Below are 27987 nucleotides of genomic sequence, written 5' to 3'. Positions count from 1 at the left end.
TTTATTTACTTTGTCAGGCAAATTAAAAGAAAATTATTATTGTTCACCGAAAAAAAAAAAAAAAATTATTATTTATTGCGAGAAATTATTGGTTAGTCAGATGCCAGCGAAGTGTCGACGGTTTGAGGGTCCACGACCCCACTTTTTAATAGCAAATATTACAGCACACAGTACACACCGATCGTCACACAAATAGTTTATCGTTGGAGACAGAGTGAGTGAGAGACACTGAGACTCTGAGAGTGAGGGAGACTGTTTTTTTGGTGGTCGCTATGGATGAGATTCACAAATTGGCAAGTGGAAGTAGAGGGAAGCCTATTCGATGCAGAGGTTCTTTCTCATCACCTTCAAATCTTCTTTCATCACTTTGAAATGCGTTGACTTTTTTTTTTGCTTAATAATTACAATGGTCTGTCTGAAACTCTGAAACTGACACATGTATATATGTTGTTTTATCTAATACAAATGGTAGCTGCGGTGTGTCGCAAACCAGGCGAGCCTCTAGTGATCGAAGAGATCATGGTGGCACCGCCAATGCCTCATGAAGTTCGCATTCGAATTATATGTACCTCTCTCTGTTACAGTGATATCACTTTCTGGAAAATGAAGGTTCTTTTTCACTCCAACTCCAACCCACTACGTTATACGAAGATTTTTTAACATATAGAATTAACAAGTTGTTGATGTTTATCCATAACCTTTTGTTTGCCAGGACTTTCCTGCATTTTTCCCAACAATTCTCGGTCATGAAGCTGTCGGGTGAGCTCCAAGACTTAATTACTTTGTGACCTTTAATTTGTTCATCTTTCAAATCCAGTCAGACCATATTGTTATGTTATTGGCAATGTGGCATTAGCATTTTTTGCCTCAATATCCCAGTAAAACTGTTAAGTCAGGAGAAGAATGAAAGACCAAGGCAATCTCTTTATTAATTTTTGTCCCCTCGTTTGTTTCTACTATTTTTTATTTATTTTTAGAATGTGAAATGATATTTATTTATTTATTTATCTCTTTTTTCTTTTTTACTTAATGTCTTCAAGAATAAGCATTAAGGATCAACATTGGTCATGGGAGCTGATATGCTTGTCCACCAATGTTTATCCGCTGTAGGGTTGTGGAGAGTGTTGGGGAGGATGTCAATGAGGTCATTGAAGGAGATTATGTCATCCCAACATTCTTGTCAGAATGTGGCGAATGTGTAGATTGCAGATCAACAAAGAGCAACCTATGTGCAAAATTCCCCTTCAAGCCTTCGCCTTTTATGCCAAGACACGAGACAAGCAGATTCACAGACCTCAATGGGGAGGTTTTATACCATTTCCTATTTGTGTCCAGCTTTAGTGAGTATACAGTGGTAGACATAGCCCATATCACAAAAAGTAACCCTGCAATCCCTCCAAACAGGGCCTGCCTTCTGGGCTGTGGAGTATCAACAGGTAGACTTGAAATTTCTCATGTTCTGGTACTCTTCTTGATTTGATGTGGTGTTTGCAAAATTAAGACTTGAATTGTATTCAGAAACCCCATCCTTTTGGGTACACAGCAAAAGTTAGAAAACGTTAATATTATTTTACAAATTTGGTTTTAGGGGTTGGTGCTGCTTGGAGAACAGCAAATGTGGAGAAGGGATCAACTGTTGCAATATTTGGGCTGGGTTCAATTGGATTAGCTGTATGCATTTCTAGAACTTAGACTGGATATTGTTTTACCTATTCTTCTCGTCTACATTTGATTGACCATATGAGAAGGCTCACAGCCATGGTTGAATTATCCAGGTCGCGGAGGGCGCAAGACTTTGTGGAGCTACTAGAATTATTGGTGTGGATGTGAACCAAGACAAATTTGAAATTGGTATTTTGATCTATCGGAAGTATTTAATTTTACTTCAGGCAGTTAAGAGCTTTGCATTCATGTGAATGTATGGCAAAGATTCCCTTCTTTACAGGAGGAGCATGTGATCTGAACATCTTATCAATGCAAAGTTGTTTCTTTCTGAAATGGATTAGGTTAATATTGGTTTTTTTATTGACACAGGAAAAAAGTTTGGACTCACTGACTTTGTCAACTCTGCAAATTGTGAAAATAAATCTGTGAGCCAGGTCTTTCTCAAAACTATGAACCAACTGTTCAGAGATTTCATTATTTGGTGTGGTACTCTTACTGCACCTATTCTTGAGATTAAAAGTTTTTTGCTGGAAGTGGATATGCTTTCGGCAGCTTGGTCTTTTAACTTTGATTGACTTGGTTATTTCATCACTAAGCATTTGCTGTTTCTTTCTCATATGTAAAGTAGGTGATCATTGAGATGACTGGTGGGGGTGCAGACTATTGCTTTGAATGTGTTGGACTAGCATCATTGGTACAAGAAGCTTTTGCTTGCTGCCGAAATGTCTCTCTCTCTCTCTCTCTCTCTCTCTCTCTCTCTCTCATTTTTGGTCCTTATTCCTTCAAGAATGTGCTTTACATCATACAGGTCCTGTGGGATCTAGTTGCTTTCGATAACCTCATATATCATAGTTTTTGAAGTCCATGCCCAGCTAAGGCGTGTAAACCCACATCAGGATGAATTTAGGAAGCTCAAATTGCACTGTATTGAATATATTTCTTTTTTAACTTCAGGGTTGGGGAAAAACAATTGTATTAGGTGTGGACAAGCCAGGGTCAAATGTGAGCATTCCCTCAATTGATATCCTTCATAGAGGCAAAACCCTCATGGGATCCTTATTTGGAGGACTCAAACCTAAATCTGATATCCCTCTTCTCCTCAATCGTTACATGGACAAGGTGATTGAGCAGTCAACTGTTTATTTCATTTGTTTTTTTGCCCAACATATACCTGGATGTCCTTTTAACATTTAGTTTTTCATTCTACTAGGAACTACAACTGGATAAGTTTGTGACACATGAGGTGAAGTTTGAAGATATCAACAAAGCTTTTGATTTACTCATTGAAGGGAAATGTCTCCGATGTGTAATCTTTATGAGCAATGAGTAAGTTACTTCTATTAGTAACAGCATTTACTTTAACATGCACTCTATTATAATAAAAAAGCATGTAAGGTTTCAGTGTTTAAATAAGTAACTACCACCTAAAGACATGTATTCTGAAAACATATGCTAACAAGTGGAACTCTGGCTAGCTTTTCTTATGTATGAGCATTGAGTACGTTACTTCTATTAGTTACAGCCTTTACTTTCACATGTACTATATAACAGAAAGCATGTTAAGGTTTCAGTGTTTAAACAAGTAAGGACCTCTAAACACATGAATTCTGAAACCATATGCAAATTAGTGGAACTTTGGCTAGCTTTTCTTTCTTTTTCCTTTTTTCTGTTAGAAGGATACGCATGTAGGAAAATACTAAACGGATATTTAAGACACCGCAAATCCACTAGATGCGCCAGTGTAGTAGATGTTGGGGGAGTCCTTGGTTTTCTTTGATGAACCAAAATGCCTAAGTCTATACACCCCTGAATTTGCATCCCTTGGTATTTCCCAGTCTATGGTTGCTGTGCCATAAGCGCTACTGCTATCTACTTTCCACGTGAAAAACAGGCAGAAATCATCATCATCGTAAACTGGTACCCAGTGTTTCCCTTGAAGTATCTCTACCACTGCAAATGTGCCTTCTGTCAATAGGTCATAGCTTGGGTTTGCACTCCAAAATGTGGCACTTGGTCTGTCTCCCTTTTTGAATGAGCCACTTTTAGGCAAAAGGATATCTTGTTTCATATCTCCAAAGTTTGTACGTGGTGGAGGGGAGTCTCCAAAAGGTCCAAGTAGGAGTCTGAGTTGTACAGAGGACAGATCTGGTGGTGAGGGACCTTTAGAAATGATTTTTTCTCCCTTTGCCATTGCTGTGGCTAATTTCTCAAATTCTTGGATGTATGCTGATAATGTGTGAGGACCATAGAGAGTGGAAGCAGCCTGCAGATTTGATTATGTTTTGAAAAATCCAGATAAAAATTCTGCAAAGTTAAGTAATTGTTTCCCCATGATTCATTTAGGAGAACCTCATGCCAATCCAATTAAAGAGATGAATTTTGCCTATATGTACCTCATATCGTTGTTGTGTGTACTCCTCGAAAGTTGCAATATATTGCGAGTAAGTGTTTGTAAGGCCTGCTATTACAATGTGGGTCTCCTCATCAAATTCGCCATTACTGTTACTTATCAATGTCTTCTTGACTGCCTCCCTTAGCCGCCGCCCCGCCATTGTTGTGAATTCTGCAAGGCACAGTAGCTTAATTAGTTAAAGCCATTATAGTACTGCTGTCAACAGGTCTTGTGAACGCCAAAGCCTGTGATGGTGAGCTCATGTAATGGTGGCTGTTGGTATTAATATGTCACTTGTGCGGGTTTTAGGTTTTAGATTTTTTAGTTGTCCGAGTTACAGGATTTGTAAAGATGGCTATGTGAATTGTGAAAGAGTACCAACCTCCTGGGACAGAAAGTATGATCAGTTTCCCCAATCTAAGCATTTGAATAGGAAGAATTGCGGGCTGCATGTGAACCATAAGGTTAAAATAATTATATATATATATATATATATATATTTCTGCCTGCTACCATATATAGTTTCTAAGTTGTTCAAATCATATGTATGAAGAAGAAAACTAATCCTAATCACTTGTTATAAGAGAAAAACACCAAGAAAACTGTGTGCTCAAACAATGAGAATCTATTATGAATGTAATCATTGTAATGTGATACAAGTGAAGGGTGCTGAACCAGTCTTACCGCCCATGCATAAGGCTCAAACATTTCGCCAGTGTCGAGCAGAACTGTCTTGGGCTTTTGGCAGTCTACTTGATATTGGCTAGGTTCTTTTAGTGCATCCCTCAGCTTTCTCCAAACCTCATTGATCTGAGAACAAAACCACAGTAAGTAAGCACTATATAAGCAGGTTCAGAGTACAGGACTAGCCCAGTAGGGAAAGATTACTATATACTAGGTGTACATACTACAGATACAGCTTAAGATTAGAAACAAAAGTGGTTGTTGCAGAATGCTCGATCACCTTTGTATCACCTTGTTGGAAGCCGAAGGCACCAGGTCCATCTGTAGTCCCAGCGGCAAAACCAGGACCAAGTGCAGCAGGACATGTTTTAACTTTCTTGTTTCCATCTAATTTGACCTCAATATTCGTAAAGTTTAGGTACACATGGCGATAATCAATCTTCCCGGTCAATTGCTCTGTAGCCGATGCAAATAGATTAACAGCCTTTTGGAATTGTCGCTCCCCTATAATTTTGGTGCTTAGTATTTCATCTGGGTACCTGTTGCAGGAGATGAGAATAACAAAGCTCAGTTGAAGCCCATGTGATTCATTTAGGTTAAGATGTAAGTAAATACCCGGGTCCACGGCCAAGACAAAGCAGGTCATTGCCATGGCATGAGGACCGATTGAAGTCGCAAGGTCTTCCAGAATCGGTGCAAAATGCTCCAACCACATTTGGTGTCACATCTCCAACATTGGATTGGCAAAAGGCTCCCACGAAAAGTGAGCCATCGTTCTTCCTCACCTTAAACTCTTGGCTGCTTGTTTTACCGCAGGGCTTTCCTCCCGTGGCTTTGATGCTTTTCGCCTTCTTAATTAATGATGTAATTAGCGAGCTGTCTTCTTTAATATCTATCAAATCATTATAGCAGCCAAAATGAATAAACATACATATATAATTAATGTTACTGATCGATCATCATGTGGTTTAAACTTGAAAGATGAAGTAGTAGTAGTACTACTGCTTACTTGGTGTGTTGGAGATTAATACTGGGGTAGTGGTAGTAGTTGTGGAGGGAGATTTGGTGATATTGGAGGAGCAGTAGTCCTCAAAGAATCTAGCAGCGGCACCTTTGTTGTCACCACTGATGAGCTTGTTGTTTTTGCTCATGGAGGTTCCGTGAGTGGCAAACCAGCTGAATGCTCCAATGCTCTTCCCGCTCACACCATCCACAAACTTGAGCAGAGTCATTAGGGTATCAACGTTGGTTGGGTACCGGGCTCTCTCCTCTGCCGGGTTTAGCAGATAAGCACTTGGGGACTCCTGTTTATTCCAGCATCTACCACATCCCCTTTGTTGATGAAAATAGAACCAGGCTTGAGGTTTTGATGAGCCTGAGCAATGCTCTGCTCAATTGCATTCACAATGGCATCGAACGATTGCTGGACAAAACCCAGAGATGTTATAGAGTAAACCAGATACTGCAAATAACCCCCAGGTCCTGCGTGAGTGTGAATCCCACTGATGGCCACATTTTCCTCGGTATATAAATTTCCAAACCTTCAAAAACAAGAAGAAAATTAGAATTAATTAATTAGCGAATAATTTATAACTGCATTGGATGTACATGCAGCAGTGAGAGCACCTTGATTTGAGTTTCTCCATGACTTTAATATTAACGAGTTGTGAAGCCATCCCTGCGTCAAGATTGACAAAGGCAAACCTTGGAGCTTGAGAATTAGTCTGGGCTACAATGAAAGTCCTTACCCTGAGTCGAAAATGTACTCCAGCTGTGATTTGGTCCAAGTTGGCATAGCCCATCATTATCACCCCGGCTGCGGGGCCTGTCATGTCATAGCTTCCTACTCCAATCAAATACTCGTCTGCGCCACTGCAATGGCTCACTCTTACATCAACACCGATACCAACAATAAGTGATAAAACTAGTACTAGCAGTGCTCTTGGGTACTCTTCCGCTTTGCTTCTCATCATCTTCATGTTTCTATATTTCAAATCAAATTCACTACCATCACATGAATGAAGTACGCTCTACTACTTGTATAGTTGTATACTTGTATGTATATAAACCTTCATGAGATCAATTAAATATTCTCTTAGTATATAGTGGCTCTGACTTCCATCGATGGCCAGAGCCAGAGGGGTTAGAGTTGGCACAAGACAAGAGCATCTCTTCTTTGGTTGCTCCGCAATCCGCATGCACGACATCGAGATGGACGAGATTTGCTCTTGTCCATTTTTGTGGCCATTACGTACCTTTAACCGCCAACTAGCTCTGTGCTATCGCTCAGTTTTTGTTCTTACCGTTGCATCTCATTTAGTTGATGCTTACAATTTTATTTTATTTTATTTTTTGAAACAAAACTATGGCTTAGTTTTTTAAATTTCCCACCTAACAAATGATTAAAATTCGACCAAAAAAAAAAAAAAAACAAATGATTAAACGGGGCCTACAAAGCCCAACCAAATCCTCCAAAGGCCCAAATTCAAAGACTAAAGTGGCAATTGCAATAGCCTAGTGAGTGTTTGAGCCACATGGAACTGAAAGTGACTTGATACACGAATAATGGTTTTCATTATGAATTCACCCGACATGAGTAATTGAGTATATATGGACCTACTTACAAATATGGTAACAACACCCATTCCTACTTTAAAAGCTTTCATAAATGATACCATTATATATTTCTTGGGAAATTTTCATAAATGATTTGTTTGATGAAGGCTAAACTATTTAAATCTTAAAATAACCATTTCAGATATTTTTGTACTAAAATATTCCTCATATCGACTATAATATGGATTTATTCATCTTCAACATTTTTTAACTATATCAACCTATTCAATTATAATTTTGACTTATTCGACTATAATTTCATGTGACCTTGCTTTCAACCCTCATTTAAAATGAAAACTATTTTTTATTCTTTTTTATTTGGCAAAGGAGAATTGGAACATGAAATTTTTGTTAAACATTAAAAAGGAAAGTACTGCTAAATTAATAACAAGTTGATTTTTGTTCTTCTTTTTAATTGATAAAAATGGTGAAGATAATATACTTATCATATGATAATTGATAAGTACCATGTCAATATCATTTTTTAGATTAAGTACCTGCTCGATGTAATCAATGAGGGGTTGGGGTCACCAAGAATTCAAAATGAATTATGATGAGTGTCATGACTTTAGCCAACAAAGTATGAAGTTGAGACATCAAAATGTGGCCCTAAATTAATAAATTATAGTAATGTTCATGCTTTCATCCAAGAAAAGCTTAGGATTAATTAGGAGGATATACGGCTCCACCCTTCCAGTACCCCCCATAAGCATCGTATCGTGTCACTCCTTTTGGGTCAATGCCGCGCTATTTACTCTGATCGTGGGCCTGTGGGAGATACCTTTTTTTGTGTCAAGAAAAAGCAAATTAGTTGAGACTTGTAGTTGAGAGATACTGAGATAGGACATATATAGTTCGTGGTTGTGCATCGCAGACGTCTAAATCAGTATTTAAAATTTAAAATTAATTCATCCCACCAATACGTACTGGACACAATTTTGGATGTTTCACAGGTTTTTTTTTGTCACATTCTAGAGTTCATGCCTCAAATCCACAAAGATGATCCCACGTTGCACGGTCCACAGTGAGCCAGTGACCCCGCTTTCTAAAGGTGTGCTGACGTGGATGATTAAGATAATATATTTATAAATAATATTCATTAATTACTCTTAAAAATCTGAATGATCATGATCCATAGAAAGGGGTATTGATTTTCAGAGGGTCATTATCTTTATATATTAGTCTATCAAAATTGCAGGATTGAAGGAACAGCTCATGAGTCTCTGCTGCCCAACACAAGATGAAAACGTGGCAACATTAATTTTAACGAACATTTCCACATTTTGTGTCAACGTTCATGTATATATGGACCATATGGTAGTACTAAACAATTGTTGCGTATATATATATATACTATTATTAGTTAAAACAAGTCATTGACATTCCTTGGTCTAAAGAATCAAGACTCTTATCCAAGCCAACCACCTCAACATCTTGCATGCACTACTACAGTACTACTCACTCCAATTCTCACTTTCACTCAAACGAGAATAACTCGGGCAGACTTGTGTAACGGTAGTGAGAGAGAGAGCAGAAGGAGAGGTGAGAGAGAGAGAAAGGGAGAGAGAGATAGAAAGAGGAGGAGAATACCAGCTGTAGTATTCCTGTTTCAGGTAAGTTATTCTCCACCCACACGCACACTTGCATTTTTTTCTTTTTTCTTTTTTGGTAGAAGGGAGGGCCAAAGGCCCAAAAAAAAAAAAAAAAAACTAACTAGCTAAAAACAGCAACTGCGAGAAAAGAAAGGCCTATAGAATCTTAAAAAATAGTGAAAGCACACCAAGAAGAAGAATGGTTGAAAATTTACAGACCCAAAGAATGACTAAAAGTAGCAAGACTATCAGCAACATAGTTTATTTCCTGTGGATATGAGATAAACAGCAAGTCCAGTCTTTTTGAGAGAGCCAAGAGGGTGATTTATACGCACCAAATGGACGCCACAAGCAGAATCCATCTCAACAAGAAGATGTCTATAACCACTGTTCCAAGCCAAGCAAAGACCATGAAATAATCCCCATAATTCGGCAGATAAAATCTCACCTCTACCAAGATTGGCAGCAAAACCTGAAACCCATCCACCATTACAATCTCTAAGAACACCCCCAACACTAATTGAACCAAGAGACCCACTTTTACTCCCATCAACATTCAGTTTAATCCACTCAACAGGAGGAGGAGTCCAAGAGAGCATCAACTGAGAATTAAACTTTTGAGGAGCAGAAGCAAAATTAGCATTGTACCACTCAAGAGCAGCAGGTCCTAATGCAAACTTGAGACTGACCGGTGAATGAGAAATCAGGCTCAAAAATCTTTTTATTCCTCCAAAACCAAAGAAACCAGTAACCAAAACAGAAGATCACATTCCATGCAACCCCACCATGGGAGACTTTCTTGAAAATCAAGTTGATCTTTAACCAATCAGAAAACTCAATGCCAGGGGAATCCAAAATATGAATGGGCATGCAAAGGCTTCTCTAAACCACATTAGCCCTGCTGCAATCCCTAAATACATGGGAAACGGATTCCATAGAAGCATCACAAAAATTGCAAGCAGGGCCCAAGGCCTGATTATAATATATCGATCCCGTTAGGCCTAAGGCCTGATTAAGAAAATTGAAGTGGATTAGACCGAAAAAAGAAAATTGAAGTGGATCGATCCCTACTCCCTTGTTTGGTATGCATCATCATCTACTTGCAACTTAATTAATAATTAGTCAATAGTAATCCAAATTAAGCATAAAACAACATACATAGGAAAGGAATGACAAAAATATCTTATTAACAATGTTTAGATCACAAACAAAAGAAGGAAATCAAGACTTCTTTTTTAAAAACATAAATTAGAACTCACAAGTCCTAATTAAACAAACTTATAAATAAGCACATAGAAAGGGCCCTACATACATATGCTTATTTTTGTTTTTCTCAGAAGAAATTAAAAAGGAGTAAACCCATGAGAAGTGATGAAATGAACAAAACAAGCCACACACAGTCACACACCATCATATCATCATTCTGTCTGATCAACATGCACAAAAATATGTATTAATTGCTGTGCAGGTTGTTAATCAGTAGGAACCAGTTTCCTTTTCTTTGTCCTTGATCTCCTTGTCCTTGATATCCTCGTCGGACTTAGCATGGTAGCCAGGAAGCTTTTCCTTGATCTTCTCGAAGATACCCTTCTTCTCCTTGGGCTCGGTTTCAGGTGCAGCCTCATGAGCATGAGCATCATATGGATATGGAGGAGGGGAGGGATCTGCTGGGACCTGCTCTTCAGTCTTCTTGTGCTGTCCTGGTAGCTTTTCCTTGATTTTGTCAAGGAAACCCTTCTTTTCTCCCTCAGGGTGACTTGGCTCTACCAACACTCCTTGATCATCATGATGATGATGTTCGCCATGATCAAGATGATCTGGGTGAGTTGGCGCCGCGTGGACTCCATGATCATGATCATGATGTTCATCCACGTGGTACTTCTCCACTGGCACCGATGTATCTAACTCCTGCTCGTGTTTCTCTTCTTCCTTTTCTCCAGAAATCTTCCCCTTGATTTTGTCCTTCAGTCCCTTCTTTTCCTTCCTTTCCTTTCTCCTCTTCTTTTTCTCTTCATCTTCACCTTCCTCCTCATCCGACTGAAAATTATATAATTTGTTATTATTATTAATTTCAAACAACTTACTGGAAAGAAAAATAATGAACCAACAATTAATGTATGAATGCGAAATTAAATGGGAATTGATTAATGTCCAGAGAAGTCGTTTAACCTAACGGAAAGGATTAAATCAAGCGAAATAGACACAAAACAGTAAACACCACTAGATTACACGTGGCATATAAAGACAGATCCCATCTATATATAAGTCATGAAATGGCTGGAAGATCTAGATCGAACTGGTTTAGTGTTCGAGACTGAGACATGCAAATAATATATTGTCCGGAACCCTCTTTAATTTATATATTTCGATCCATGGATCGATCGATCGTGTAAGTTTCTTTTAATATATGTCTATTATTAGATTATATATATATATATATTTTTTGAGAGTAATCAGGTTGACAACGCTGAAGATGTAGTATATAGGTACTGTTAATTATAAAAATACATAGAAGTGTCAAACGAAACCTATAAAAAGCAAAACAACAAAGACAAATTAATTAAGAATTTAAGATGGATGACTTACAGAACTAGAGCTGCTGTCGGATTGGTGAAGCTTCTCCAAGAGACTACCGTGCTTCTTCTCCTCCTTCTCTTCGTGTGGCTTGTAAGGCTCAGCCTCGGACACTTTGACCTTCTCAAACTCTGTGGCGATCACCTCCTCTTGAGGCTTCTCCTCCTTTTTCTTCCCCAAGAAATCAAACAAGCCACGATCCTGGGCCTCAACAGCTGAACCCTCATCGCCAACCTTGCTCTCGTACTCATTACTGTTAACGTACTCCGCCATACTTAAATTACCAAATTACGATCGATAAACAACACTTAATTAATCAAGAGCTTGTGAAATGCTTTTGAGTTTTTGATGACTGAATACTGATCTGATGAGGCTTTACTTGTTGAGGGTGTCACCTTTTATAGCATCCCAAGTTCCTAACCACGCGTATGTGACGCGATTAAGTACGTAAAATACTTAATAAAGAGATCAATTATAAAGAAGAGAAATAATAGCTTAGCTGCCCAAATCCTATACCTTTCTTGTAACCGACCGACGTGGTGCATTAAATTATAAAGAAGAGAAATAATAGCTAAGCGCACAATCCGTTCACGCGCTACCGATGCTTCACACGTGTCCAGATGGCATATGTGCCAGTGAGCAGCAGCGAGTTGTGTTCGCTTTATAAGCAATAATGAAAACCAATAGTCAAAAGGAAAAAAGAAGAAAGTAGAAAAGATGCGAGGAGAGAGACACGGTGTACAGTGTACTGGTCCTGACGACAGACCAATAAGAGCTTGCAACGTGTAAGGAGAACGTGGGAGGGTGTACTAGTGGGACCCTTAAGTGTCGGCCTTGATTGGATAAAAATTTGAGAAGGTCGGTGTGACTTGTGAGTAAGTGGGCCATGTGGCAGAATGCGTTGGGAAGAGGGCAATAGGCAAGAGGAGGGAGTAGGAGGGTTTTGGAGATTTGCGACGGGTGGGTGCATGGTAAGTGTCGTGGTGGGCCAATTTAATCAGTTTGATGGTTGTCGTCTTCCGAGAATATAATAGGGCTGCGTGGGCCTGGGTGAGTGGGTGGGGTAGAGAATGAGAATGCTCGTCTTGATGAACAAACAGGTGGTGGCCACTTGGGACTTGGTGATGCCACTTGCCACCATTCTCAAAATATCGCACAAGAGTCGTACCGTTTTGGTTTCAAAGAATCAATATCAAATTTAGAAGGGTTAATTACAATTTAGTACCTCAACTTTACCTCCTATTTCAAGTTAGTACCTCAAGTTTAAAAAGTTTCAATTTCATACATCAACTTTCATTTTGTTTCAACTTGGTACCTCCGTTACTACTACCGTTAGGAAGTCCGTTATCCGCCTACGTGGCGCTGACGTGGCGCACGCTGACCCAATCACTAAGTGTTGACTTGATTTTTAATAATTTCCATGTGGCAGAATAATAATAAAAAAAGAATAAAATATTTAAAAATTAATTAAAATATAAAAAATTGAATTAAAAAAAACACAACCCTCATCCCCTCCCCCAGCCCGACCCACCCCCTTCCCCCTCCCCCTCCCCCTCCCTGCAACCCATCCCCTCACCACAACCCAACCCTGCCGGTAACGTCTTTCTCTCTCTCTCTCTCTCTCTCTCTCTCTCTCTCTCTCTCCTCATCCTCCTTGGCCGCGATGACGATATGTTGTCTCTCTCCCCCGATGCCGCTACCATGTTCGAGATCTTCCTCCCGAACCATCGCCAGTCGTTCCCTTTGTTCGGCGGCAGCGTCACCTCGAGTCAGAGACGGCGGCGTAGTGGTCCACTGCCTCTGCGAAACTCTAGAGAAACACCGACGGCGGCCAGTCGTTCCCTTTGTTCGGCGGCAGCGTCACCTCCAGCAGAAATTGAGAAAAAAATAAAAAATAAAAAAAATACCCATCTCGCCCAGCAACCCAAAATAAAATGGAAAAACCCCATGATCTAGATCTTGAATAAAACGAAGAACACTGCATCGGTAACCAAGATCAACCCCAAAACAATTCTCTTATCATTTTTGCCCATTTATGTCTTTTTCTTCATTTTTTGAGGGGTTTCTTCAATTTAATGTAATTTTTTTATCTTTTATCAAAAATTGTTATTTTTGTTGGATGAATTTTGATGGGTTTGAATTGTTTGGGTGTACTGCCAATTTGGAAGCTTGAAAGCACAGAGGGGGAGGGGCTGGGTTGTGGGGAGGGGAGGGGAGGGGAGGGGAGGGAGGGGTTGGGTTGCGGGGAGGGGAGGGGAGGGGAGGGGAGGGGATGGGTTGCAGGGAGGGGGAGGGGGAGGGGTGGGTCGGGCTGGGGGGAGGGGATGGGGGTTGTGTTTTTGACCAAAAAAAATAAAAAGAATTTTTTTTTGTAAATGATTTTTCTGTTTTTTTAATAAAATTTTTTTTTTACACGTGGCAACTTAGGTGTTTAATCAAAGTTCAAATGGATGAAATTATGGTGAAAAGACGAAAATATCCATGCCACATCATCAAAGATAACGGGTCATTAACAGAAAATCTAACGGAGGTACTAATTTGAAACAAAATGAAAGTTGATGTATGAAATTGAAACTTTTTAAACTTGAGGTACTAACTTGAAATAGGAGGTAAAGTTGAGGTACTAAATTGTAATTAACCCAATTTAGAATACAATACCAAGAAAATATCAAAATATAGAATAGAGTTTTAAACCCATTTTTGGACGATTCGCACACTGACATTTGCACGTGACAGGTTCTTATTGTCTAATTTTTCAGTTGATCGAAGAATTCACTCGTCTCACAATACCTTCGAGGTAAATGGATGAACTGATGAAGAAGGTTTTAATGCACGACTTTTTATTGGTCTGAAACGCATGAAAATCAAGGGCATGACTTAAATGTTAGTTTAAATTTTATATCACCATGAAAGATAATCCACGCATATGATATAACGGTACTAGCCATAACCCAATGGTCGGGGTTGTCACAGTATGACTATGATCGGTGTTAGGCATTCTATGTTTATGTTGATGTGTTATTATTAATTTTTTTTTTTGTTGAAATTAATATTGAAATAATGCTATATTTATTATATTTTTATACCATCTTATGTGTCATTATTTTACTGGATAAAGCTTTTTTTTTTTTTTTAAATTTTTATTTTTATTTTTTAGTGTCCAATGTATAAAATGCATAAATGTCATGTAAGTTGCCACATAAGATGGTATGAAATTATGGTATAAAAATATAGAATGTCTAGCACTAATATTAGAATAATGCTATATTTACCACATTCTTATACCATATTTTTATACCATCTTACGTGTCATTATTTTACTGGACAAAGTTTTTCTTTTTCTTTTTGAATTTTTGTTTTTATTTTTTAGTATCCAATGCATGAATGCCATGTAAGTTGCCACATAAGGTGGTATGAAATTATGGTATAAAAATGTGGAATGTCTAGCACTACTGCTAATATTAATATGGTAAGTTGCTTTAAATGGCCCCATGTCATTTAATGAATCATTCTTACCGACCTAGGCAGAGTGCTGATGTGGATAACTGCATTTTCTGCAATGTGGATACGTCCAATTCAATATCAAATAATGACCCATATTTCACCCAACCAAAACCATGCTTTGCAATTATTCTTAGACAATAGCATTTAGAAAATTCAATAAATGCTGACAAGCATGGGAGAAGCCGCGAGAAACCAAAGGGGAAAGATTAAAAATGCTTGGCTCTATCCCCAGGTGTAAGAATTCTTCCATACTCATTTCACAAACCCATGTCATTTTTTTGTCTTTTTATTTTATTTATTTGGAATGGAAAGACAAAAAAGGACATAAATTTGTGAGATGGGCTTTTCTAGGGGTGGGCACGGTCCAGTCCAATCCAGTTCTCCCCCAAAACCGTGCACTGGACTGTGAAGATTATCCAGTCCAGTCCGGTGCTGAGAACTGTACGTTTTGCACCAGAACTGGACCAAACTGAACTGTAACAATTCCAGTTTGGTCCGGTGCACTGTTTGGGGCTGGACCAAAAATTGCACTGCACCAACCACCAAACTGATTCACAATCACAATCACAATTCACACTTCACAGCCCCAAATCAACCAAGAAATGAAGAAACAAATTATTGTAAAATTCGACACTGAAACACCATTTGATTGAATACATACATCCAGAGAAAAATTTCTAATGAAAAACAAAACCCAAATCGGATTTGACAACAACAATAAGTTGACTTTACTGTAAAATCAGTAAATCCCTAACCTCTAACCCGAAATCAGGTAAATCCCTAACCCCAAATCAAAACCTAAATCCCCAAATCAAACCCTAAATCAAACCCCTTCCTCCAAAATCGAGATTGAGAGGGGAGATCGAGATCGAGAGGCGCTAAGAGGGTGAGAGATCGAGAGCTAGATTGAGAGGCGCTGAGAGAGTGGGAGATCGAGAGGCGACGGGAAGAGAGGATGATGGCGAGGGCGACGGCGAGGGCGACGGCGACGGAAAGAGAGGAAGATGGCGAGGGCGACTCGGCGACGGACACAGGGTTAGGGCTGTCTGGAGTGTCTGCTAGAAGAAGATCACGACGGCGTGAGGAAGACCGCGACAGCAAGAAGAAGATCGCGACGGCGAGAAGAAAATCGCGACGGCGAGAAGAAAATCGCGACGGCGTGAGTGAGGCGTGAGTGAGGCGTGACTGCGTGAGTGTTTGAAGTCTGAGTGACTACGGCGTGAGGGAGCTGAGGGTTTCAGACTACAGCCTTTCTGCTTTCAGACTTTGAGTTTGAACTTTGAAGTCTTTGAGTCAAAGTGTCAAAGTGTCAAAATGAAATTGTTTTACTGTTCAGTCTGTTTGAGTTTGTGTAATTAAATTGGGGTTTTAAACACTTAAGTCACTTAAATATTTAATTATTTGTGTAATTAAATTGAGGTTTTAATTTTCATTGGGGTTTCAATTGTGGTTATATACCCTAAACCCTAAACCCTAGTTAATTATTTATATATGTTATATATTTATAATTTATTACTTATATATGTATAGAGTAATTAATATAATTTACGGTATATGGTTATAGTTAACTATGAGTCTAATTGGGGTTTCAATTGGGTTTATATACTTATATAATTATATATATTATATACTTATATACTTATTACTTATATATAATATATGCATAGAGTAATTAACTAATTAATATAGTTTAGAGTATATAGTTATAATTTTATTAGGGTATATGGTTATAGTTGACTATGAATCTAATTGGGGTTTCAATTGGGTATATAGTTATATATGTTATATACTTATATACTTATTACTTATATATAATATATGTATAGAGTAATTAACTAATTAATATAGTTTTGGGTATATAACTATAATTTTATTAGGGTATAGGATTATAGTTGACTATAAGTCTAATTGGGGTTTCAATTGGGTATATAGTTATATATGTTATATACTTATATACTTATTACTTATATATAATATATGTATAGAGTAATTAACTAATTAATATAGTTTAGGGTATATGGTTATAATGTATTAGGATATAGGGTTATAGTTGACTATGAGTCTAATTGGGGTTTCAATTGGGTATATAGTTATATATGTTATATACTTATATATTTATTACTTATATATAATATATGTATAGAGTAATTAACTTATTAATATAGTTTAGGGTATATGGTTATAATTGTATTAGGGTATAGAGTTATAGACTTATAGTTGACTATGAGTCTAATTGGGGTTTCATTGGGATTTCAATTGGGTTTATATGCTTATATAGTTATTAGTTATATATGTTATATACTTATTGGGTTTATATGCTTATATGTTATATAACTATATACTATACCATAGAACTATAATAATTTTAGTATATAGGGTTTAGTGTATATATAAAGAATATATTAATTGTATTATAAAAGGTGTAACTAAAATTATATACTAAAACATTATTATATATATATAATATAGGCCATAGGGTTATATAAAATATATTTTAGAGTCTAAAATATAGCTAGGTTAATATTAATTTTATTATCTAAAATGTGCAAAATGTGTGTAAACATGTTTGTAAAAATGTGTATAAAAATGTTTAAAAAGTGTATAAAATTGTATAAAAATTAAATATGTATAAAAATTAAAAATATATATTAATTATCCGGTCCAGTCCAGTCCAGTCCAGTTCTGTGAAGTGCAAAACTGGACCGGAATTGGATTGGACCGGTCCAGTCCAGTTCGGTCCCGGTGTTGACCAGTTTTGGTCAAAGCGGTTTTTTACGGTTTTTTTTCCCCCGGTTCGGTCCGGTCCACCCGGTTCCCGGTTTAAATGCCCACCCCTAGGCTTTTCATTGTTCGAGAAAGAAACAATTTTCTTTGAGCTTTCAGCATCTGATACTCATTATCCCATTAGCTCACATTTTTTTGTTTGCAAGTCATAAGCCTGTCAACTGATCCAATAAATCCAATCCAACCCACATCTCAGCCTAGGACCAGTTATACATTCGAGGGGCCAGCCCAGTGTCTGGCCCGGATTCAAGGATGGGGGAAGTCCCAAACTTGTCCGCACGGAGGAGCATACATACTCTATGGTCCATGGAGACAATATGAATATCATACTGCAAACAGCCAAACAAATATCATACTGCAAACTGAATTTAAAAAATAAAAATCATACTGCAACTAAATTGATGAATGTACAACAATGCCAATGTGGGAGGAGAAATAACTAACTCACAATCAGTTGTACACTTCCAAGGAGAATTAAGCAACTCAGAAGGCATTGGTTAACAATGTTGACTCGCTGAAGTGGTTCAGGACGCTCAACCAGAATCACATCCTCTTCCTCATGGCATAATTAACAACTACCAAATCAATTAGACTATGAATTCCCTCTGGCTGGTCAATAGATGATCCAATGAAAGGAAATGAGAGATCTTATTATGCACAGGGCACGAGCCAGCAGCCTCCTTATACCTATGGCTTCATACTTGATACTACTAAGAGATGTTTCCTTGCAGCGTGCAGGCAGCATCTTGGTTGGAATTGGATTTTGCTAATCTAATGTAGGCGATTAAAGATTCTCCAGGACCACTTAGACCTTTCCTCCCAACCAACTTCACCCCTAATTCGAGATTTAACATTCTCATCCTCTTATCGTCACCTTCTACTTCACTCAGCTCCATGGCCTGCTTCCTTGAAATTAAGCAATAGAGACAGAGACATTCTTCGTCTGAATTTTCCACTCTAAATTTCACCCTCAACAGTGAGTTAGAATCAAGATCATTTGACCTGGGATCAAATAAAACAGAGAAGGTCCCAAATGTGAGGTCAGGGGTGTCAAATAATTTATTCAAATCCTCAACTTCCTCACAGACATTATTTAATTTTTCTGATGGGATTATTGACCTCCTTCTGGCTACTCTCACTATGTTAGCAGCCTCTCTCATCCCACTGAGAAAAGCTCCATGCATTGTTGCTGGATACTGCTTGTTAGTGGCCTCTCCAGCAAAGAACACTCTCCCATCCCCAATACTCTCCGCAAGAATATCATAGTCATCCCCTGAAGACCCTACTGCAACATATGAATAAGATCCATATGCAAAGTCATCCTTCCCCCACCGAGTGCAGACTGCCTGAATAGGGTCCGGAACAGCAATCCCTTTCGGGTTGAAAATACCCCTCAATATGTCTAACACCCTATTCACAGACTCCACAGGAGACATCAACTCAAACTTAAGGGCAGCATCTCCTGCAACAAGAGCAACCAGAAGCGGGCCTCCTGATACAGAAGAGTAGCTATAAAACAGAAAGAACTCACCTCTCATACTCGGATCCTCAGTCAAATGCCCAAAAGTATCAATATCTCCACCCCAAAAATTATAAGGAAATAATATGGCAACCTTATTCAACAATCCAAACCCTAAATTCTGAATGGCATCTTTCTTCCTTTGTGGAAGCTCTGGGACAAATTGAATGGATCCCTTCTTAAGCACGCCTAATGGCACCGTGCAGAGAACCATGTCCCCACGAAACTCCTGCCCATTTGCATAAACCAAAACCCCATCATATCCGTACCTAATACTTTTGACGGTCCTTTCATAGAAGATTGGAAGGCCCTCCGAAAGGGATCGTACAAATGTCTCATTGCCTCCGGGAATAAAACAATGGTCACCACCCATCTCATAGGGATCATCCTGATCCCAATAGGCCATTGACAAATTAGACATCAAGGAAGCATTTGCATATTCCAAATTGGCAAGATGCCAATCCAACAGCATACGCTCCTGAGGATCTTGGGCAACATTATAAACACGTCGGAAAGCTTCGAGTGCCGTACCTAAGGGAACATCTACGGACTTAACTTCCTCAATCATTGCATGCCTAAGCTTACAGACTCTATCTAACAACTTATTAAATGAAGCCTCTATCCTAGAATCAATCTCAGAATTCACTGCTTTCCCATCTGGTAAATAAAGCGGACAAATATCCCTCACCTTATGAAGAGGTAGCCCCAATTGCCTGGCCAAAACCCCTAGTGGGTTCCCATTTATTCCAGTGAGGACACTCCCACCGAGATCCGCTGCAGCCTCTACGCCCTCGCCTTTCATTTTCTTGGTCTTCACGCGCCCTCCAGGCCTCCCCCTACCTTCCAAGACCACGACTTTGAAACCCAAGAACACCAATTGCCTCGCTGCTACCAAACCGGCCAAACCAGCCCCCACAATTACCACATTGCCTCTCTCAGCCCCATCAAAGGACCTCAATTTGGCTTCTTTAATAGCAGGCGCAAGCCCGAAGTTGATGTAGCCGTGCTCCACCAGGAAGTTGTAAGCTGAGTCGACCAGGCCTTTGTGCTCCGACCGAATCGACTCCAACGCCAGCTCCCGGGTCAACCAAAAAGACACATTGGACCTCCATCGAGCCAGAATGTGGTTCCGTACGACGATATAGTTGGCTTGTTCTACGCCGCCTATGGTGCGGACCACGTTGGCCTCGATCTCCTCCTCGGTGAGCGAGTCCACCGGAAACCCCACTGAGATTGCGATTAGGGCTTCTACGTCGACATCTTTGTTGGCGTCGGTCCGGCGGTTCTTGGCCAACGACGGATTGCCATTGAGCTCTGTGAAGAACTTCTTCCTACGACGGCGTCTCTTGGCCGGCGGGCCGGGCTCGGCTGGACCCGGTTCGGCAGGGTTTCTAGGGTTTTGAGGCTGTTCATCAAGGGTGTCTTCGGGGATGGGTTCGGAGGAGTCATCTTGAGAGTCCGAAACGGGGGCTTCAGGTGTCGTTAGAGGTAGGGCAGACGGGTTCTCCGACGAGTGGTTTTGGGAATCTTGAGGGTGGTTTTCGTGAGGGGTTGAAGAGAGTGTTTGGTCGGTTTCCGGCGATGACTCGCCAAAGACGACGTCGTTAGGGTTATCGGAAGGGTCTTGGGGGGGAGGGTCCGTTATTTCCATGTGGGTGTGTGATTCAGATCCGATGTGGACTCTCTTTACTTAAGCCAATTCTAGGGCTTTCTTTGAAATTCAAAGTGAAATGTTTTGGGCGCAGGTAGTCAGAGAGGCCCATCTTTGAACCATCAACGCAATAGCAATGGGCCTGACAAAGAGCCCGCCGTCTAAATTTAAAATCTTAAATAAACTTTAAAAAGAAATAAAAAAGGGAAAGAGAATTATAGTGAGAGGAGGTCCACGGAAGCCAGCGAATACGTTTGCGTCGTTCAGCGTTCAAAGCCATTGTTGAAGAAACCTGAGCTCGGAGCTCCTTGTCTAGAGATATAGAACCAAAACAAAGCAAAGGGTTGCTGTAGAGAGATGATAACGCGATCGAATCTGGCCGAGCAGTTGAGAGAGTATCAGCTTCGATCGAAGCATGACTGGGCCTCCGTCTCCTTCTTCTCCTCCACCTCTAATCATACTTTATCAAGGTGCAATTACAATCAACTCCCAAACTCCGCTCCTTACTTTCTCTATTTCTGCTTTATTTCTCCTTTAATCTTGATTATTTTCTCTTTGCTTTTTCATTGTGGGATCTATATGCTAAACAATTTGATACGCTACCTGTCGTTACATTAAATTTCGTTCGGGAATTTGAGATAGATCAGCTCCTGTTCTGGTTTTCTTTGGAGAATTTCTTGTTTTTTTATTTGAGGCCTTCTAATCATAACTTCAGCTTCGGGACCTAAATCCCTATATTCCAAGCTCGAATAAATTGATAGCTCTTTGCACATAGGTTTTCCTTTGATTTTTTTTAAATTCACTTGTGAATTATGTGAAATTTTCCTCTAGTGGTAACCAATTGTAGTTTGGGTGCTATAATATCTATTTTCTTTAATATATTCATAGTAGAAAATGAGGAATTACAATAAAGGAATAGAAGTGCAAAATTTAATGATCAAAAGTTTCTGTTGGTAATTGGTATAGCGCCTGTTTATGCAATTTGGTTGTGGATGTCTACTATCAAGTGTCCCTTTAGATGTATAAGAACCCAATTGAAAAAAAAAAAAAAAAAAAGGTGTTGATTCATCTTAGAGAGGAAAATTTTCCCAGATTGCAACTCATACTTCTATAGTCTGGGAGAACATGCATGTATACTGGTAATCAAGCCCCTACTATGGGCTGTCCATTAGCTGTATAGGACCTTGCTAAAACAAAGTGTTGCTTATTACTTGAGCACTAGCCTTGGCTTGCTTCCTTTATGGAGCACCAGCTGATGGGTTCATTCTTGTTCCCAACAATCTTTCCTTTTCACGTCCTAACTTTTGTGAATCCATTAGTGCAAAACATTTTTGTTTTTGCTTTTCTGATCTTGTTAGATGATAGATGTATTAAACTCTTATTGGTTGTGTATGGCATGTGAATGCTTTCGGATTTGTTAGTTGTACCCCATATAAATGTTCAGTCAATGCTTTATGTGAGATTGCTGAGGTGTCCGTAGCTATAGCATTCTGGTTTACAAATTTCCAACATAGTGGAATCAGGGTTATCTTGAACAGTGATTGCATGTGGGCACTTGTTGCTTTGATATGATCTTTGATTGTATTCTTGATGTTCTCTTGCCTTTTGCACTTGATGAACTTGATTGGTCATTATTGTGGGAATACTAATAGTTAAGGTTTGTGTAACTAGATTATCGTGGGAACTTTGATGGTTTCGGATTTAGTATTCCTGTTTGAGCTGTCTCAGTTTTTTTTTTATTTTTTATTATGATATCTCTGGGATTATAGCATTTATGATAATATTTTTTTCTTTTCTCCCCAATCTGTTTATGCAGGGTGGATGTTGTTCTCTTTGTAATATGGGAACTGGTAATTCTAGCTTTCCTGGTTTTTTCAGCGGTTTCTTTATATTTTGGGCATATGCGACTTGCTTTTATCTTAGTATGCATCGCAATGCTTTTGCTTTTGTGCATAAAAATTACAAAGCAAGTGAGAGTGGCTAAGAAAAAGAAACGAAGGATGCTTCTTCCATTATCCATGTAATAGTAGATGTCTAGATGAAGTTATGCTCCACCCATCCTTATTGTGTAAATCGTGAAATTTCTTGGCAATTGCATTAGGTCTGTATCCTCTCTTTCGTTTATTGGAATGTGTAATCACTCCTTCAAAAATCAAGTAAAAAATTTGCTGTGATTACTCTGGAAGATGCTGATCAAAGTGGCATGTTCATCGTTCAAGATAGAAAGATTTCGCGAGGAGGGGGAGGAATGGTTAGTTGAAGGTACGGTTCATTTTCAGTAACTACTGAGGTTTTTTTTTTGGCATATTACTACTGAGAGATTGATGATATTTGTTTTACTTATCAACAATACAATGGCATAAGAAACAGTGTTACCACATTTCAGATACATACTCAAAGTGTTATTATTGCTACGTGGATATATATGCTGCATGCTGTACAATTATTTTAGATACCCAAACAGTTGTTGAAATTGTTGCTTCCGTTTCTAAGATCAGGATTGGGTCTGTTCTTTTACAAGGCACTAGTTATGCCACCCGGACTAAATGAAGAGGTGACATTGATAGCTCAAGTGTAGCAGGACGCTGCTTGTAGATAAACATCAGAACCATACTTTGTAGTAGCCAAATATCTGTAGACTTTGTTGTAGCTAAACATCAATACTAGACTTTGTAGTGCTCTTGTTGCTGCAATGGCTTATTGAGGCTTGAAGAAGTGGACTTCTATACCCGTCGTCACTATAGTCCAAATCGCTCCGGTAACAATTAAAATGCCAAGGACGATCCCCAAGGATCCCAGTACCCAATTAAAAATGGCGCTATATTTAGGAGGTTTCTTGATGAGTATCCACATGAAACATGGATATGCTAAGGTGATTGGTACAGCAATTCCTCCAATCAGTCCTGCCAAGCTTGGCAAGAATGGTAGTGCCACCGATATAAAAAAGGCAAAGCAGCAAAAGAAAATCCTAAACCCTGAGCGTAGCCACCATGGACAAGGTTTGTTCATGCTACTAGTATATCTGAATTCCAGGTTGTCGAACACTGGCATTGCATATATTTGAAACGAGCTTAGGCTGTTAACCACAACGAGAATGCTTGTCAAACCCAGGACAAATTTTGATGTGTCATGTCCGTGGTATTTGTACAAAGCATTTAACATCCCACCATTTGAAGGTATCTGCGATAGAATCATAGTAAATTAGTTTTAAAAAAAAATAAAAAAAATTACATCTGTATTTGTAATTGTTCTACAAATGGAAAATTAAAGAATGCTAGTGATTTCAACTGGTCCAGGTAACTAAAAGGGGTAATTGAACTCGTTTTGTTACCAAATTTCCATAAGCCCAATAGCCACCAATTGCAAGAGGAAACAAACAGAGTGCGATGATGAGATATGCAAACTTCACCCCTTTCCACATTGGCAAACGTGAGGGGCACTTGGTGCTCGAAGGCATGGTCCCCTGCAAATATAACTCATATGATTATGAGCGGTAGAATAATCTCTTTCACTTTTCTATCTATTTATTTTTTTCGTTTTAAAAAGAGTAAAATTATCTCCATTAGCAATATAGGATTAGGTTAATCTCATCAAATGAAATGGAAAATGGGTTTATTTACCTGTATTTCAAGCACAAGATTGTGGCCTCTAAAAGCGAAGGTAGTAATCCCAAGCGCATTGAGAACATTAAAAACAGTAGCTGCATCTGATTTTGGTTCCAGTACTGGGTCATAGGAAACAGCCAGGGGCCTATATTTGGTTATGGAAACCAGCCATATGAGGGTGAAATAGGTTACGGCAGTGATAGCCCCAATGAGAGAAACCCCAGCAATTGAATTGAGGTTGGGAAGCTGAGCAAGAAGAATGGCTGCTGCCGTAAACACCAAGTACCACTCAACGGTCGATAGTGGATTTACATGGCATTTCTCACCACACGCCATTTGGAAAAATATTTTCATGGTCCCACCGCCAATCATGATGAGGGTCACACACGTGCCACCTGAGAGGTACATGATTGGAAACAGTGCCATAAATTTCCCTAGTTTCTCACCTGCAAATACATAATTAGTCAATTTCTCATCTGAAAAAATTTCTTGGAGTTAAGAGATGGTCCTTGGTCCACTGTCCACCAGGATAACATAATTCACAGTCAAATTAACATGACTATCACATGCAGGATTGTTGGTTTGGTAATTAACCAGTCAAATAAGATGTCCCCTCTAATCAAATCATACGATATTGTCAAAGAAAAGAGAAAATATTAGTTGATTTTACATAAAGTGAGATTTCTTGGCTAAGCTAGATAGATAGCTAACTGAATACATATATGATCTTATTAGAGCGTGTGCGTTGGTTTTAGGCTTTTAGTTATAGCTATAGCTAAAAGCAACATTTAGCTTTAGCTTTTAGCTAAAATCACAAATTTGTACATTGGTAAATATTATAATTAAGACTCACATATTTAGTTTTTAGCTTTTAGTTTTCAGCATAGGACTCAGCTGTAGGACATCCTTCAATCAGCGTGCACTACATCCTTGCATTTGCTTGGCTTTTGAGCTTGCAATAGCTAAATGCCAATCAATGTAGAGAATTTTTATGACTTTTTATGACTTTTATCTAAATTTTAGCTTTAACTATTGCTGATAGCTAACCAATGCACATACTCTTAATAGTGTAATATCTGAGAAGCATGCATGTATATATTATCGATTACTGTGTTTAATAATTACAGCCAATGTTCTAAAAGTCGCTAGGCAGACGGGCAGACGGGCAGGCGGGGGGGGGGGGGGGGGGGGCGCCTAGCGCCAAGGCGGCTTTTTAATTAGTACTAGTATTAGCCTAAGGGGCCTTACTAGCTTCATACAAGAGAGAAATTGTTACTTATTGAGATGCGTATTTTGAAAAATTGTTACTTATTACTTGTTATTAATACTTTGTGTTTAAAAATAATTAAAAATTAAAAGATAATTAAAAAACGCCTAAGTGTTAATCGGGGGGTGGCTGGCCAATACCTAGCACCTAGGCGCCGCTAGAGCGATTTTTAGAACACTGATTACAGCTAATTTATGTTAAAGTAGTTAACGATTAGATCCTAAAAGACAAAAGTAAGGATAAGCAAGGACTATATATATATATATTTGTAGTTTAAGGACCACAACTCACTAAAGCCAATAATATCTCATATTATATCATCATATATTCTTAAGGAAAACCCATAGTTCGGATTCAGGGATTTGCTTGTACCCTATATAGGTAAACAAATATAAAGCATGCATCACTTTTAATTATATATTAATTGTTATTTGTTGCATATGTGATTAGTGATATCAACACTTAAACTTGCATTACTTTCACTATTAATTAAAAAACTAAAAAATATACTTTCAAGTTTCAATTCACTGTAATTTTATTTTGAAAAGTAGTATGTTCACCACTTCACGTACTCTTTCAAGTTTAATTTGGTGTGAATTAAGTCTACCTTATTAAAACTAATCCTTTGGGAATAAAAGAAAGTATTATTCCCAAACAGTAGTTTAGTGAGAGTACTGTACTTCAAGTGACCGACGTGCCATGCAGGATGCGTGTGAGAGTACTGTACTGCAAGTGGCCTTATGGGATTTGATGATCGAATTTGATTAACATTAATTAATTTGGCTTGAAATGTATGATAATGCATGAGGATGATGATTAATTAATAATTACCAAAAGCGGCCATGGAAAGGCGGAGGTATCTGCTGTAGCGCGTCCCAGATTGGGATTCATGAAGCTGTATGAGTAACCACAGAGTATACAGTTGCCACATGAAAACCAGTGAGAGACATATAATTCCCCATGCCCTGTATAAGCAACCAGTTAGTATATATTAGTTAATTAATTCCAATTAATCAGTTTAATTAATTGACTTAATTAAGAACAAAGAGAAAAAAAAAAAAAACACAAGTGAAAGTAAGTTAGGTACGTACCAACCAAGCGTAGTGAAAGATAGAGGAAGAAGGAGGGCTTGCACTCCGAGTCCTGAAGAGAGGGTGTGAAATGCTGAGTACAAGGCATTACCATTTCTGGACTGGGTGATGGGCAGCCAGGCATCCTGGGGATCAAGCTTGGTGAAGTGTCCAACTTCTTCTAAGTAGCTTTGCATGCTTGCTATGGCCTTTTTCATGGGGCTGCCTAAAGGACTATTCATAAAACGTGAACCAAATGGGCTTTTAGGTGTGTTTTTCGGGGTACCATTGGCACTGGCATAAATAGTATTATTACTAGGACAATTATCAAGTACCGCATGATGAGATATTATTTGAGGGCTTGAGGTGGCCGGAGTTTCTGGATCTGCCCTCCTAATTGTGGACGACATTGGGCTCAACTTCATTTCCATCACCTCACCCTGCATATATATCTAGAGAGAGATTGGATCGAATTTGTTGTTGATAATTAGATTAAAGGGTTGTGACTTGTGAAAGCCAAATTGCATATAGATAGAGAGCTAAGAGCGATTGATGAATCGAGGAAATTAAGTTGGATATAGATATATGGGTGGATATGATGTTGGTGATGATCGATGATTCATGATCGAGTAGGTGAATTAATAGAGGAAGCTTGTGGTTGTGGGGACCCAATTAAGGCAGGGCAATGCGGGGTAGGTATTACAATATTACATGAATTCAAAGTAGAATCTTTTGACTGATCGAGCAAGCCACCTTTGGCTGCTGTGTCGGGATTATATATGTACTATTTTTCTCTAAAGATATATGTCACACCCCATTAGTGAGTGTGTTGGATACTTTTTCTTTATGCATGAGGCTTGCTTGTGGCCTTGTCCCTTTGGGAGACTTCAGTAGTCTTCTTTTCTTTTTGGTGAGATCGATCGACTTCAATCTTCCATTACTAGCTAATACCTCAGGTGCGCATTAGATAATCTCTGTTCGTAATAATTTCATGATAATTTTATTCCTTATATACTATAATTGTGAACAGGCTCCTTCTGTTGAGGTATACCTGAACTTATTTA

General features: G+C 38.7%; 6 protein-coding genes across 6 annotated transcripts; 2 read left to right on the top strand and 4 right to left on the bottom strand.

The window, feature by feature from the left end:
* Positions 1-190: 190 nt before the first annotated feature.
* On the top strand, positions 191-3180 carry LOC147278004 (Zinc-binding alcohol dehydrogenase family protein). Its single transcript, XM_086249492.1, has 10 exons — positions 191-330; positions 473-609; positions 713-759; positions 1111-1436; positions 1589-1671; positions 1776-1851; positions 2035-2099; positions 2294-2389; positions 2620-2784; positions 2876-3180. Exons 1-10 carry the CDS (start codon positions 273-275, stop codon positions 2993-2995), a joined length of 1173 nt encoding a protein of 390 aa, XP_086105618.1. The 5' UTR covers positions 191-272; the 3' UTR covers positions 2996-3180.
* Positions 3181-3321: 141 nt separating this feature from the next.
* Positions 3322-6740, bottom strand: LOC147278003 (neutral ceramidase 2-like). Its single transcript, XM_086249491.1, has 8 exons — positions 6368-6740; positions 5751-6282; positions 5357-5633; positions 5022-5280; positions 4742-4867; positions 4440-4503; positions 4059-4228; positions 3322-3928 (listed from the first exon to the last, which is right to left on the bottom strand). Exons 2-8 carry the CDS (start codon positions 5971-5973, stop codon positions 3374-3376), a joined length of 1674 nt encoding a protein of 557 aa, XP_086105617.1. The 5' UTR covers positions 5974-6282; positions 6368-6740; the 3' UTR covers positions 3322-3373.
* Positions 6741-10110: 3370 nt separating this feature from the next.
* Positions 10111-11911, bottom strand: ERD14 (Dehydrin family protein). The gene is made up of 2 exons (XM_086249923.1): positions 11536-11911; positions 10111-10986 (listed from the first exon to the last, which is right to left on the bottom strand). Exons 1-2 carry the CDS (start codon positions 11794-11796, stop codon positions 10426-10428), a joined length of 822 nt encoding a protein of 273 aa, XP_086106049.1. The 5' UTR covers positions 11797-11911; the 3' UTR covers positions 10111-10425.
* A 5959-nt stretch (positions 11912-17870) lies between these two features.
* Positions 17871-20981, bottom strand: LDL1 (LSD1-like 1). The gene is made up of 2 exons (XM_086249607.1): positions 18260-20981; positions 17871-18140 (listed from the first exon to the last, which is right to left on the bottom strand). The coding sequence occupies exon 1, from the start codon at positions 20979-20981 to the stop codon at positions 18522-18524; it is 2460 nt and encodes an 819-aa protein (XP_086105733.1). The 3' UTR covers positions 17871-18140; positions 18260-18521.
* A 335-nt stretch (positions 20982-21316) lies between these two features.
* Positions 21317-23372, top strand: LOC147278000 (uncharacterized). The gene is made up of 2 exons (XM_086249610.1): positions 21317-21451; positions 22798-23372. The coding sequence occupies exons 1-2, from the start codon at positions 21339-21341 to the stop codon at positions 23003-23005; spliced, it is 321 nt and encodes a 106-aa protein (XP_086105736.1). The 5' UTR covers positions 21317-21338; the 3' UTR covers positions 23006-23372.
* A 154-nt stretch (positions 23373-23526) lies between these two features.
* On the bottom strand, positions 23527-27512 carry LOC147277999 (lysine histidine transporter-like 8). Its single transcript, XM_086249608.1, has 5 exons — positions 26945-27512; positions 26685-26818; positions 24602-25032; positions 24313-24444; positions 23527-24161 (listed from the first exon to the last, which is right to left on the bottom strand). Exons 1-5 carry the CDS (start codon positions 27367-27369, stop codon positions 23679-23681), a joined length of 1605 nt encoding a protein of 534 aa, XP_086105734.1. The 5' UTR covers positions 27370-27512; the 3' UTR covers positions 23527-23678.
* Positions 27513-27987: the final 475 nt, after the last annotated feature.

The sequence above is a fragment of the Dryas octopetala genome, chromosome 7 (assembly GCF_963921425.1).
Source record: "Dryas octopetala chromosome 7, drDryOcto1.1, whole genome shotgun sequence".
Taxonomy (NCBI): domain Eukaryota; kingdom Viridiplantae; phylum Streptophyta; class Magnoliopsida; order Rosales; family Rosaceae; genus Dryas; species Dryas octopetala.
This window is presented reverse-complemented; position numbering and strand designations above follow the sequence as displayed.

Coding starts and splice junctions, on each gene's coding strand:
- LOC147278004 (XM_086249492.1), top strand. CDS start 273: ATGGATGAGATTCACAAATTGGCAAGTGGAAGTAGAGGGAAGCCTATT. Junction 610..712: donor TCACTTTCTGGAAAATGAAG/GTTCTTTTTCAC, acceptor TTTGTTTGCCAG/GACTTTCCTGCATTTTTCCC. Junction 760..1,110: donor CTCGGTCATGAAGCTGTCGG/GTGAGCTCCAAG, acceptor TATCCGCTGTAG/GGTTGTGGAGAGTGTTGGGG.
- LOC147278003 (XM_086249491.1), bottom strand. CDS start 5,973: ATGACTCTGCTCAAGTTTGTGGATGGTGTGAGCGGGAAGAGCATTGGA. Junction 4,868..5,021: donor TCCAACAAGGTGATACAAAG/GTGATCGAGCAT, acceptor TTTTGTTCTCAG/ATCAATGAGGTTTGGAGAAA. Junction 3,929..4,058: donor ACACACAACAACGATATGAG/GTACATATAGGC, acceptor TCAAATCTGCAG/GCTGCTTCCACTCTCTATGG.
- ERD14 (XM_086249923.1), bottom strand. CDS start 11,796: ATGGCGGAGTACGTTAACAGTAATGAGTACGAGAGCAAGGTTGGCGAT. Junction 10,987..11,535: donor CCGACAGCAGCTCTAGTTCT/GTAAGTCATCCA, acceptor TATAATTTTCAG/TCGGATGAGGAGGAAGGTGA.
- LDL1 (XM_086249607.1), bottom strand. CDS start 20,981: ATGGAAATAACGGACCCTCCCCCCCAAGACCCTTCCGATAACCCTAAC.
- LOC147278000 (XM_086249610.1), top strand. CDS start 21,339: ATGATAACGCGATCGAATCTGGCCGAGCAGTTGAGAGAGTATCAGCTT. Junction 21,452..22,797: donor TCTAATCATACTTTATCAAG/GTGCAATTACAA, acceptor CTGTTTATGCAG/GGTGGATGTTGTTCTCTTTG.
- LOC147277999 (XM_086249608.1), bottom strand. CDS start 27,369: ATGCAGGGTGAGGTGATGGAAATGAAGTTGAGCCCAATGTCGTCCACA. Junction 25,033..26,684: donor CCTTTCCATGGCCGCTTTTG/GTAATTATTAAT, acceptor ATGTATTTGCAG/GTGAGAAACTAGGGAAATTT. Junction 24,445..24,601: donor ATCTTGTGCTTGAAATACAG/GTAAATAAACCC, acceptor TTATATTTGCAG/GGGACCATGCCTTCGAGCAC.